The 12,001-nt window shown below is 46.8% G+C and overlaps 2 protein-coding genes across 2 annotated transcripts; both read right to left on the bottom strand.

Annotated features, from left to right (window-relative positions):
- Nucleotides 1-7: 7 nt before the first annotated feature.
- On the bottom strand, nucleotides 8-5,004 carry LOC100839150 (cyclic nucleotide-gated ion channel 17). The gene is made up of 7 exons (XM_003578583.4): nucleotides 4,731-5,004; nucleotides 3,533-4,046; nucleotides 2,696-2,908; nucleotides 1,994-2,295; nucleotides 1,763-1,874; nucleotides 1,183-1,419; nucleotides 8-1,009 (listed from the first exon to the last, which is right to left on the bottom strand). The coding sequence occupies exons 1-7, from the start codon at nucleotides 4,784-4,786 to the stop codon at nucleotides 299-301; spliced, it is 2,145 nt and encodes a 714-aa protein (XP_003578631.1). The 5' UTR covers nucleotides 4,787-5,004; the 3' UTR covers nucleotides 8-298.
- Nucleotides 5,005-5,706: 702 nt separating this feature from the next.
- Nucleotides 5,707-9,751, bottom strand: LOC100839457 (trihelix transcription factor ASIL1). The gene is made up of 2 exons (XM_003578584.4): nucleotides 7,673-9,751; nucleotides 5,707-6,207 (listed from the first exon to the last, which is right to left on the bottom strand). The coding sequence occupies exons 1-2, from the start codon at nucleotides 8,694-8,696 to the stop codon at nucleotides 6,197-6,199; spliced, it is 1,035 nt and encodes a 344-aa protein (XP_003578632.1). The 5' UTR covers nucleotides 8,697-9,751; the 3' UTR covers nucleotides 5,707-6,196.
- Nucleotides 9,752-12,001: the final 2,250 nt, after the last annotated feature.

Raw genomic sequence — 12,001 nt, 5'->3', positions numbered from 1 at the left:
ACAAGTCTGACAAGAATTTCACAGAAATTTCATAAGAGACCGTATAATCCACGCAGAAAACGGGAAATGTATCAGTGTGGCTACAAAAACATGGTGATATACAAAAAGGGAGTGCATTTATACATCAGTAGGGTATGATCTGTGACATTGGCAGCACTAGATTCATCATGTCCTAGATTTACAATAGAAACTGGTATTTGGAACAAACACGAATATACAATGAGGGGCGCCGTACAATGAGTATCAGGGACGGTTGTATTTGTGCAAGCTATATGTTTTCACCGGCGAAGCATCAGCTTCAGTCGAAATGATCTGCGGAGAAATCTGGCTCATCAGGCTTCTGCAACCTACGGATCATTGTATCGTCGGCACGGAACCTTCTGGACGCGGAGGCCAACTTATGCATCTGGGCAATGGCACCCTCGGCGGTGGTTCTTGTGCCGCTTGAGGTGCCCTCCTGCTTAGGTTTATCAGCAGCTGGGTGATCTTCGGACCACCATGAGGAGTATGACTCCCATCGGCTCAGGCTCTCAGCCAGCTTCCTTCTCTGGTGCTGCCGCCAGGCCGCCTGGATGAAGCAGGCAGCCCATGTCCTCCAATGGTGGGAGTAGAACCGGAACGTGTGTTGGAGTTTCTTGCTGTGAAGCCTCCGAAATTGGTTTGCGACGAATTTGAGGTCCTCGGCTCGCAGAGCAAAGGCTTCCACCTCTGTCAGGCTCCTCACGGTCCTTGTAGAGAGTGGGAAGTGGACGTTGGTCTTCGGAAGCAGGGCCCAAGTGAGCAGCTCCTCGCCAGCGAATTCACCAGGGCGTAGGAGGATAGAGTTGAAGAAGTTGCTCCGGCCTCCGTTGGTTGTGGAACTCTCCAGCTTGCCACGGATGATGAAAAGCATCTCGTTCACAGGATCGCCCTCACGAGAAATGTATGTGCCCTCCGGGCACAGGAACGACACCAGCCGCTCGCAGATGGCATCGAGAAGTTGGTCATCCATCTCGGCAAAAAAAGGGACCTGCATTTTACAAAGGAATCAGAAACCGGCCAAGGAACGGTGAGAGAACTTCGAACTAGCAGTGCAGGCAGTGGTGACATATGACCATATTGGCTTGGCCATCCAAACACAAAGCCCACTACAGAGTATTCTATCAAGACCTTTGAGAACCCTTTTTTTTTTAACCAACTTACACGTCGAACAAGATCCAAACAAAGATGCCGCTGTACATCTCGACGTATATCAGCAGGCAAAGCTTGCAAGATGGATTCTTCTTCTACTCCTCGCGTTGCAAGCCATTTAACTTGAACAAACCGCTGGACACGTTCTTGAAGGTAAGATGGGAGTTGATGATGTCTCATCCACTCCTCCATGTCCCTTTGCCTCAACCTCCACTCTTCAAGCCTTTTACTGACAGATTGCAAGTATGTCTAAAAGATGAAAAAGAAAAGTAAGTAGTTGTCAACGTGAGATGCCTTACTGCACATACACAGAACTAGCTTTATGTTCTTCTAATCACTTCAAACCATGAAATGCACGTTCATAAATCACATGCTCAATGCATCTATCAGTTTTCTTAGGGAATCCACTAATTAAAAGTTAAAACAATACAATCCATGGTAGCATCCCACAAAATAGCGCTGATAATATTAACTCTTATTCCACACGACAAAACCTATAGAACAAACTCGCTGACAAGCATAATAAATAAGAATTATCATCTTTGATACCTACATTTGTAGTTCAAAACAGAGAATTTCATAATAATATTACCTGCATTTTGCCAATCAGCTGGGCAAAGAGTATGAGACTGACAGCACCAATCGCTATAGCAAATACGTTCTCTACTATGAATGCACTCGTTTGAAGAGGATTTCCACTTGAACTGAAAAGTGACAACAAACACCAAATAACTTACATGACTAACTGTATTCAAGAAACACAAACTGATGCATACACAGAAGGTAGAAATCTAAGTAACAGAATATCATAATGGAACACTACCTAAGCTGCAGTAAGCCCCACCACAGACAAAAGAAATACTTCTCAAGGAACGAAGTTGAAACGGCACCCTTAGTCAGTGCATTTGAAAACATTCCATAATCCAACTGCAATTGTGAAGAATTAGCAGTGGCATCACAGTTGTAAAATATTTTTGTTTTACTTTTCCAACCAAGATAGCTGCTTAAACCAGCATTATCACAACTTATAAACCCAAGGTTGCAAGATGACTCAGCAAGGCACTGCTGGTTCCAACATGTAATCTGACGTTCAATGGAGAGAAGATAGTATATTGCCCCAGTAATCTGCAGTGATATACACAGGTCATAAGTTACACTAGAGACGGGAAGACGATAATGATAGCTGTGTCCTTTGAGTTCACAACTTCACATGCATTGTCTACTAGAAACAGTATTGTTTATTTCTTCATGTCTACTGGAAAGAGTTTTTTTATTTCTCCAGATCCTAATATGCAATGATGCCTTCAAGGGTAACAAACACACATAAATTATTTTCCCTTTAGCCTGTTTGCAGACAAGGTGTAAAAAATCTAATGAGCTGATATTTTATGCTCCATGTTTAGCAAAGGTTATTGCTTATCTTTCAGTGGTAAATAGAACTAGCATATCCCACAGGATAAAAATAAGCTGCAAACTTCTAGAACTTTATACATGAGGATGGAAGTGATAGTTGAGATGACCATACATGGCTTGCAAGCATGTAGAGCAGAAGATTATATGCTGCTCCTCCCCAGGCTGACTTTGCAACTACTCCAGCAGCTTTGATGATTTGATTGCTTAAAGGGTAAATGAGATACATTCTTAAGACATACTGAATCACAATAACCAGAGCAAATGTAGTGGTCTGGACGTTATAGTCTGAGCGCTTTATTGCAGGCAGGACTAACCCCACAGTAATCTGCAAAAAAAGAAAAATTAAAAAAAGATCAGAAGATTCACATTAGCACTGTAATTTTTTTTAATTACACTAGCAAGCGAAGGTAATGGATATTCAGTATTTGGGAATTGGCCGTCAAACTATACAGCTCCACAGGCAAACTGTTTCTGCAAGACTTTTGGCTAAGATAATATATCAATTTTAAATGACAAGGTAATAAACTTCGAAAAGATCAAACCAACTATGTTTTGGATCTTCCAGTGGAACCTAGCTGGGTCCATCTTTATAGTCCAATATTATTTCTGAAAATTGTATTTGTAGTCACAATCTGGTGGTTACGATTGGGTGGTTACCGTAAAAAACACCCAGGATGCATTTTACAGATGTCTTCCTATGGAAACCCAGTTCGAAGAGAAATAATCCAATAGGCTCACTATGCACCCAGAGAAGCTTACCACAGATATGCCAATGAATCATTTTAAGTATCAAAGAACATGCATATGTTGTTCACACTGGACATATACCATAATACCACAGCTAATTTCAGCACCGATAGAAATGTCAACAACAACAAAAATGCAATATAAGCAACTGCCATGATAATACAACAAGGACTCCAACAACTTCACATCTCGAGCAATTTACCTGTGGAAGTGGCACAGCTGCAAGTAGGTCTATACAGAAATCAGTTCTGAAGTATCTTTGTTGAATCTTCTTTAGATCCACAACAAGCTCTCCCTTCCCAAGGACTCTGGACTTTGGGTCTACATATGCAGTATGGAACTTGATTGCAATGTTCAGCATATAAAACAAGTCGGCAAGCGACCGCAGAACAGTGATAGTTACACTCAACCGCTGGTCCTTGGTAACACATGAAATACTATCAGATTCACTAGTTTCTTTTCTGACCAACGGCAGGTAGTAGAAGAAAGGATCGATGAAAAGGGCAAACAAACAGGCCATCAGGTACACCCTGTTCCAAGTTAGCAACATACTACTTCCGGGGTCTAGAATGCGGTGATGCCATGACTTGTTGCCTTCACTCAACAATTTATGCTTCTCAAGGTTCTTTCCATCGATCCTATTTGCACCAAATCTGTCGGCTCGTGCAGCTTGATATGGTAGCTTGAATTGGTCTTGCCTCTCATCAGGAAAGATCCTAAAGATAGAACGACACTTAGAAAATAAGTCTCTAAATGTCAAAATGATCTACATGCTTAACGCGATTCTGAGTGAATATTGAGTGCTTCCAATAGGAAAAGATAACAACATAAGTTACTCTCGCCTGCATCCTCCTATTACCTACGATTGACTGGTCATGACGCATTGAAAACTGAAAAGATGAAAGAAGCTCGCACAGGATGTTACTCTATTCATTCTATATCCTTTCTCTATGCACAACAAGAACAAAACTACGCTTGATTCAAAATGAGCTAGTACCAAACTATCACCAATGTCTTAAATTTCTACCAAACAAGGAACCAGCATGAGATGTTCTTCTGAAATTGATGTGTTGATAGTCTAGCAAACCCTCTCTAGAGTACTCATCACAACAATCTCGAATTTGCATCTGTCGGGCTTCTTCAATTACTCGAGGCAACAAAGAACCAACCGTGCAACCTAAATCCTGCCACCATCATTTCTTCTCAACGCGAATCACACCGGAATCATCTCCTCCCCACCCTCCGTTTTGCAGCTCCCCAAAAAGTCAATCCCAATCGAAGCAAATGCTCTCGTGCCTAACCCCGCGATTCCAGCAGGTAATCCACGATAGCGTGGCGCAAACTGCATATTTCGGAGACTAAATTGAATCCACGAACACCGAGCGTCCGCACGCACGCACCTGTTGGTCGTCCTCCTCTGCATCTCTACCTCATCTTGGACTCTGGACCCAAACATGGCGGCCGGCTGCTGCTCCTCCTACAAATCTCGCGCGGGCCCGAGGACGGTCAGGGGAACAGAGGGAGAGCACGACGAAGCTTCCAGCACCGGATCGCCACCATGGCAGGATCAAGAAGCGGCTGCTCCTGGTTTGCTCTGTTTGGCGATTCCTTCAAAGGACCTGAAACGGAGGCGGAAAGAAAAACTCCTTTTTACAGTTGTTTTTGGAGAGGGAGAAAGGGTGGACCAAGTGGACTGTCTGTTCGTGGTAGAGTTCAAAAGGCTTGGGCCACGCAGCAATTCTACACGACCTACTCACTCACAAATACTTGTAGTCCTCTTAACGCGTCTATACACTAAGTCATGTTTAGATACTAAAATTTGAAACATTTTTTGTTGGACGGAGGAAATAGTATCAAATTGTGGCATGATCTAATGGTAAAAAAAAAAGTTGTGGCATGATCTACACTGCTGTACCCTTCACAAATTACAATACACATTTTGAGTTGTGGAATAAGTGTCACAAAATTATATCATTAGCTTTATATAAAGTTTTATATGATGTGATTTTTTTTAGTCGATGGTCAAGGTTAAATCTCAAAATACGAGATTGGCCTTGGAAGAAATGAGTAAAAATAAACAAAATTGCTATTTCTAGGTTACACTTCAGTTGCACGGAAAGTGTATGTAACTTTAGGTTCTGCAGATGCATTGTGCAAACACTAAATTGAACATTAGATTAAATAAATAAATAATCCAATGTTGTGTCTGTAAATTTTCATTACAAAAAATTGTTAATTGTGATCTAAAAATTGCATAGATTTAAAATAGATGTACTGTTTATTTTTCTATCCACAAGTTTACGATTTTGCTCACATCACAAATTAACGTGTAGTTTGTCAACAAGATCCAGGTCTTTTCACAGGTACATTGAACACTTGAATTTTGGGCAAAAGGCCTTTCTGCCGCTTCTTTACATTCCAAAAGATAATTTCCTCACGAGTTTCAAAACAAAATGACTTCCTGAAGTCACATACAGTACATGAAAAAAGTAGCCGTCAAATCGTCAATGATACGGTATAATACATGGAAGAATCGAACTATCAGCAGTCAGACACCATACAATATCACCGACATGGAAGAAGCATCCATCTGGCTGTCAGCAAAGTACTTCAGGAATGCAAGTCGACAGATTCGGACTAGCAAACTACTACTCCTGATTGTAAAACTGCATTTCTAAGAGCCCACTGGATGAGAGGAACAGATCGTGCCATCAATTCCTTCCGTTATTTTGTTTTGATTTTACAGCTAACTATTTCTTCACTCATGGTGAAGCTGGACTAATCAGACACATACATTTTTCGCACAAAGAGAACTGACGGTCGACCTGCTTTGAGAAGAGAATCACACGCTGCTGTGGTTGCTCGATCACCCTGAACCTGAGATCCAAAAGCCAAAAGGTGAGAAGAGAATTGGAACTTGACATCAAACAAGGCAAGGTTAATAATGCATGCAGACCCAACAAAATGTGCCCAATTGGTGCTGTAGGTTGTAGTTAAACAAGCACAACTGGAATTTGAAAATGTATGGCAAAAGGTTGAGGAAGTCCACACTCATTGCTCCTATTCTCTAGATTTTTGTTGCGTGTAGTATTAAGATGAAGCGTTACGCCATGATGAATCACTCAGAGCAGTTTAAACTTACAGGTACAAAAATCAAGACCAGGAATTGACCCAGCCTATGTTTCTATTGTTGCTTCCTACGGGTTCTACATTACAACAAAGCTACTTTTCCTGCACAGGTGGCATATGAACGGTGCGGTTGATACTGTATGCGTGCTATCAGGTTGAGAAGAGTCAAGATCCAAGGAGGTGTTCCATATTTGCGCATATACTACCAGGGTCAATCTGCATCAGATATAGACATATAGTAGCACGATATCTCTATCTCCACTAATGAGGAAACTGTATTTTAGCCCAGGCATTACAACAATATCTGAATTCTATGATTCAATCTTGCAATGGAACTAAGCAGTTTGTGCTTGCATCATAATGTCATACAATCAAGCCTTTCTATCACTACTACAGGCTAAGAAATTCCGACCGAACTGTAGAGTCTGCATTTATGTCAGTGAACGAAGACCCAAAATGTGCTCGATTGAATTCTTCTAGCAGAGGGGTTGAGGAAATTTTCTGTACAATAGTTTAGTTAGTAAATCCATTTTACCCCCCTCAACTGCTGGAAAATTCCAAATTTAACCCTAAACTCTAAAACCAGGCAAAATACCCCCCTAATTTTCTCATCCCGTCCACCTGCACCCGGCCTGTTTCCCCTTCGACTTGGCTGGTCTTGGAGTCCACATTGGCGCTTTGACTCGCCTTGGACCCACGGCGGGAATGGGGCCAGAGCAGCGGAAAAAAGATTGAGAACAGCCTTCCTTCAGCCCAGAAGGCACAACAATGCTGCACAGTGAAGTGGAGGACCCGATAGTAGCAATCGTAAGGCTCCAAAGTTCAGCCCTCCCATAGACATGGTGTATTTGTGTTGCGTGACTATCTTACTAAGGAGCTCTTAAAAGTTAAAACAGCCAAAACTTCAATCACGATGCAGATTAAATAGCTTCTTTTCATACGTTTGCAACAAAAGCTGAAAGTGAATTAACCCACACAAGAAGAACAGGAATCTGTTCTTGCTCTATCAGTGAATCCTAGAAATAGATAACTAAATAAGAATACCGGACGATAGCAAGTGTGCAGTGATTAACTTCAAATTTCATGGGAGATTCCTATGGTTCAATTCCGAGCGACAACTATAGAATGTAGATGAAACAGACTAAATGTATCCATATTTTACACCTTAGGATATATAACCATCTAATTGATAAAGTAGTTAACTGGAACTAACCATTTTCGCCTTTCTTGGTAAGGGTATCCACATCAGCTGCTACTGACGAGCTACCACCAGTCCTGCTGCACTCCTTCAATCTCTTGGCAAAAAGTTTAGCAATCTGCAGTTGTGTTTTCGCCATGATCTCCGTTCTCTTGAGCTCCATCTCGCCCTTCTTAATCTCAGCCTCAACCCTCATCTTCTCAGTCTCCCTGTACATCTCCATCCTGGCCTGCTCAATCTTCAGGAATGAGCTAGCCAGCAACTCAATGCTCTTCCCTATATCAAATTCTGAACTCTTCCTCTTCTTAGGCATGTCCCAGACCTTGCCCACCTCCTCGACGTCCTCTTTCGCCTCCTTGCTCCTCGGGGAGCTCACATTGGCATCACTATCTACAGCTCTGCTATCTTTCTGCATGCTGCAATCAACCTTCTCGGCTCTCTCTGTCGCAAAACCATTTCCATCTGCATTCACCAGCTCGGAAAGTGCACTTGGCCCTGCATCTGGCAGCTGCCGGAGAAGACCACCTTCCACCTCAACCTCCGGCTCTGCTTTCGCTGGGGGGACTCGAAGGTCTACACCGTTGCTTAACTCAGCCTGCACCTGACCGGAGGAACCAGCGCCCGGCCCTTTGAGCAGTCCATCCATGCGGCCAAAGAACCGCCACGACGGGCCGGCGGCATTGGCAGCGGCGCCAGGGCCAGAGCGCGCCGCAGCGGCGGACTCAGCTCGGTACCGCTTCTTCATGGACTCCACCTTGTTCTTGCACTGGTTGGGGGTCTTGGCGCTGCTGCCGCCGGGCTTCCCCGCGGCGGCGCTCTCGGAGGAGCAGTGCACCGACACATCGTTGGCAATGTCGACCCAGTCGCTCCACTTGAGCTTGGCGCGGTTCCGGAGCAGCCACTTGGCCTCGTAGGCCTCGAGCAGCCGCGAGATGCCGCTCTCGCTCCACTCGTCCCGCTTCTGCTGCTGCTGCTGCTGCGGGGCCGCCGCCGCCGCCGCCGCCAGAGGCGCGACGTCGGCGTCTGTAAGGCCATCCATGGGGCAGCGGTTGCTCGAAGGAAGCTCCAAAATTTTGCAGCTCAGGCAAGGGAATCGGACCCACAACGTACCACTCCGTTGGGTAGTAGTAAGATCACGGTCTCCGGCATGGGGATCTCCCTCGAAGCTGCCGCGTGAGACCTCAAAACCGCTGTGACAAGGCCTGAAGTTGTTGGCTCCAAAAAGGAGAGAGAGCCCTCTTGAAGCTCAAAGCGTACTATGCCAGAGTTGAGTTGAGTGATCAGGCAGAGAAAGATGAGCTGAAAGGGCAGACCCTTTGTTTCTTTTCCCCTTCCCCGGGACTAGGCGAGGAGTAGCAAAAGAAGGAAACTGTGGGAGATGGGAACTTGGCAGATCGATGGCGCGCCCGGATGAACCCTAGCAGTCGGCCGGGAGAAGGATCCTGTTGGGGCGGCGGAGAGAAACCCTGCGTCCTAATTAAGCCCCATAGCTGTCGTCCCCCCGCTGTAACCAATAATCAAGGAAGGGAGAAGAAGCAGAGCAAAGCTTGGAGGTAGTAGTAGCAAAGGGCCGGAAGAACAGTCGGGGCCTAAAGCGCAGATTTGGGGAGGGAAATGGCGCAGGAAAGGGAGGCGTTGAATTCCGGGGGAGGAGAAGGTCAGGGAAGGGAAGGGAGGGATCTCGGGCGAGGGGGAAAGTGAGGAGACTGACCGGGAGAAGAGGAGAGGACTCTCCGCCCAGGCAGGCAGGCAGGCAGGCGGGCGGGTTGCCCAACGGCCGCTTGCGCCCGCGTCACGAGAGGTAGGCCCCGCGGCGAAAGTGGAGGCGCGCGTCGGAGCGCATTAGCCAGGGGGAGGGCACCGGGGGATTGATTAGAGTGGGGGCGTGACGCGCGCGCTGACCGGCACCGGCGGCGGCGGGGGAACTCCCGCGGTGCTGCTGGTGGTGGAGCCTAACCGCGTAGCGCGTGGCGTGGATGGTGGCGGCGGCCTCGTTTTCCCACGGCAAAGGCACCATCAGCGTCAGGGTCGCCAGGTGGGGGGGAGCGCCGGGCCGGGCGGTGAGTCCAACCGCAGTGGTTGGTGCCTTCGTGGGACGGACACCGCCGGCCCAAGGCACTAGTAGAGTCTAGTCCCGCCCGCGTGCCTCCCCGTTTGTCCGCGGTTGGTGGCGCCGAGGCGGGGCATCTTCTTCCGCCTTTTCCCTTTGCCCGCGGGCTTCGCGGCTATACTTGTGCTCCTACCGGAAGAAAGTACGAGTACTCCCTCGGGTAGAACAGAATTTCCCTGCCGGAAAAGGGTTTCACGGTTGCATCCCCAACACGGCATCTGGTCCGCCGAGTGACAAGTTCCTGTTGAGCATAAAGTGGGACTGACGACACGACACCTGAGGTTTACCAAAGGATGTTAAACGCCACCCACAGCTCGGTCCAGGCGTAGTGGTACGAACGAACGGAGGCCAGACTGACAGTAGCAGGAAGGCACCCATCGCCGACCACTGCCATGTCGATCCGGTCCACGTCAACCACTGATTGCCCCTTTCCAGATTAACCTTTGCATTATATGGCCCAACTAGCTGCATTCCTTTCTTTCCTCTTGTAATCTCTTTCTCTTCGTTTTAATGTTGGCTTTCCTAACCTTTCTAATCTTCCTGCTGGGACTTGTACGGCTTGAAACTCTTTCGGTTCCCTACTTTTTATAAAATCAGGTAGGGTCTTCCCTTTCAACTTCGGTCAAAAAAAACCTTTGCATTATACCGTGATGATCCATCCTGCATGTCTTTTTTATAAGGAGCCTGAAACTGAAGTTATTGGACGCGGCCACCGATGGAACAACACTCCTGATGTTGCTATATGCTCTGGGTATTCATCGTGTCTCAAGTCTCAACCGAATGCAGGTCAGGAGAAGTGAATCTTGTTCCGTTGAGAACGCAACTGTCAAAATGGAGTAGATCGGCTTCCAAGTCCCAAAGGACGAGTTGCAAAATTGAGAATCTCATGGTGCTGCATTGCTGCCAGCCTGAATGGATGGCATGGGCAGGCGACAACTCTGAACGTTCAGCGACAGAAACAGAGGAGCGTTCTGTCTGCACCTTTCAAACAGGCTCACGCTCAGCCCCTCTGAAACCCAGGAATGCCCTTCAGATAACAGCAGGCGATCCGCAACGCAATCAAGTCGTCGAAAGATTAATCGATGCAGCCATCAGCACAACCGCGACATATATGATTCATCAAACCTTTTGTTTTTGGGTGACATGGGAAACAATTCATGAGGGGCAGGACCGAATTTTTTCCGTCTCCAGGTCACACGATGTCGTACCAGTGGCCCACGGGATCCCACTGATACGGGACGCGTGGGTCGCCAGTAACGAAGCCCCGTCAGGAAGGCCTCCCGGGAAGGGACGAGTCCGGAAAGTCTGCCTCGAGGAGACGGCCTTTGACGAAGTTAAAGGCTAAGGGCCGAGTACAAAATGCTCCCGGGAACCCCGGTTACGGGAAACTGAAGGAACGCCTCCAAGCAACTAGCAGGTGCGCTGGCGGGGAAGGTGCACCCCAACAACCCGCGCTCGGGCATGCAGGCGGGACCCGCAGAACAATGAAGACATGACAAGACGGCGGACGCAGTGCATTTAATGCACCGACAGTAGTCTTAGCGGTAGGCCTAGCTTTGCTCAAGGGTAGGGCGACTACCCTGCAAACCGTTTTTCCTACCGTGTACAGTAGACAAGGCGCTGCATGGCGTCCAGCGCGGATCAACCAAAGCGTATCTCGTGTGGTCGTGTCATACTGCATACTTAGGCACTTGTGGTATCCCCTTGGTTATAAAAGAAGGACCAATGCCACCGGTCAAAGGGTTCCAACCCCAGTTACTAGAACATAGCATCGCATTCACCCAAGTAGCCAACCCGGAAACTCTCCGGGTGATCTATACATACTCAAACTTGTGAATACAACTCAAAGCAGGACGTAGGGTATTACACCTACGGATGGCCCGAACCTGGGTAAACTCTCGTGTTTACATTTCGTGTCTATCGTCACGCCGGCGATCGCCGGAGCGATCATCTCGCCCTCCACCGAACCAAAAAAGGGGTGCTCGGCATCCCGGTGCCGGAGACCGTGCTCCCACACACATGCCAAAACAATATTGTTTCAGAAAGGAGACTTAACAACATTTCCCCCATCATCTCCAGAACACGACATTTGGTGTGCTTATGCAGAAAGCAAATTGACCTGGTGTAAGGGTTAGTGCATGCTCCATAGAAAATGCCTATCAAGACAAATAAAATAAGTACATGCATTTTCAAAGACAGTTTTTCCCATGATACTGACTAGAGACCTTGGACAA

Source organism: Brachypodium distachyon, chromosome 4 (assembly GCF_000005505.3).
Source record: "Brachypodium distachyon strain Bd21 chromosome 4, Brachypodium_distachyon_v3.0, whole genome shotgun sequence".
Taxonomy (NCBI): Eukaryota; Viridiplantae; Streptophyta; class Magnoliopsida; order Poales; family Poaceae; genus Brachypodium; species Brachypodium distachyon.
Note: the sequence above shows the minus strand (reverse complement) of the source record. Positions and strands in the feature narration are given on the sequence as shown.

Excerpts from the sequence above, each read along its gene's own strand:
- LOC100839150 (XM_003578583.4), bottom strand. The coding sequence starts at position 4,786 with ATGTTTGGGTCCAGAGTCCAAGATGAGGTAGAGATGCAGAGGAGGACG. Across the intron at positions 4,047-4,730 it reads CAGAGGAGGACGACCAACAG|GATCTTTCCTGATGAGAGGC; the intron begins GTGCGTGCGTGC and ends TTCTATCTTTAG. Across the intron at positions 1,010-1,182 it reads GTTTGGATCTTGTTCGACGT|GTCCCTTTTTTTGCCGAGAT; the intron begins GTAAGTTGGTTA and ends TGTAAAATGCAG.
- LOC100839457 (XM_003578584.4), bottom strand. The coding sequence starts at position 8,696 with ATGGATGGCCTTACAGACGCCGACGTCGCGCCTCTGGCGGCGGCGGCG.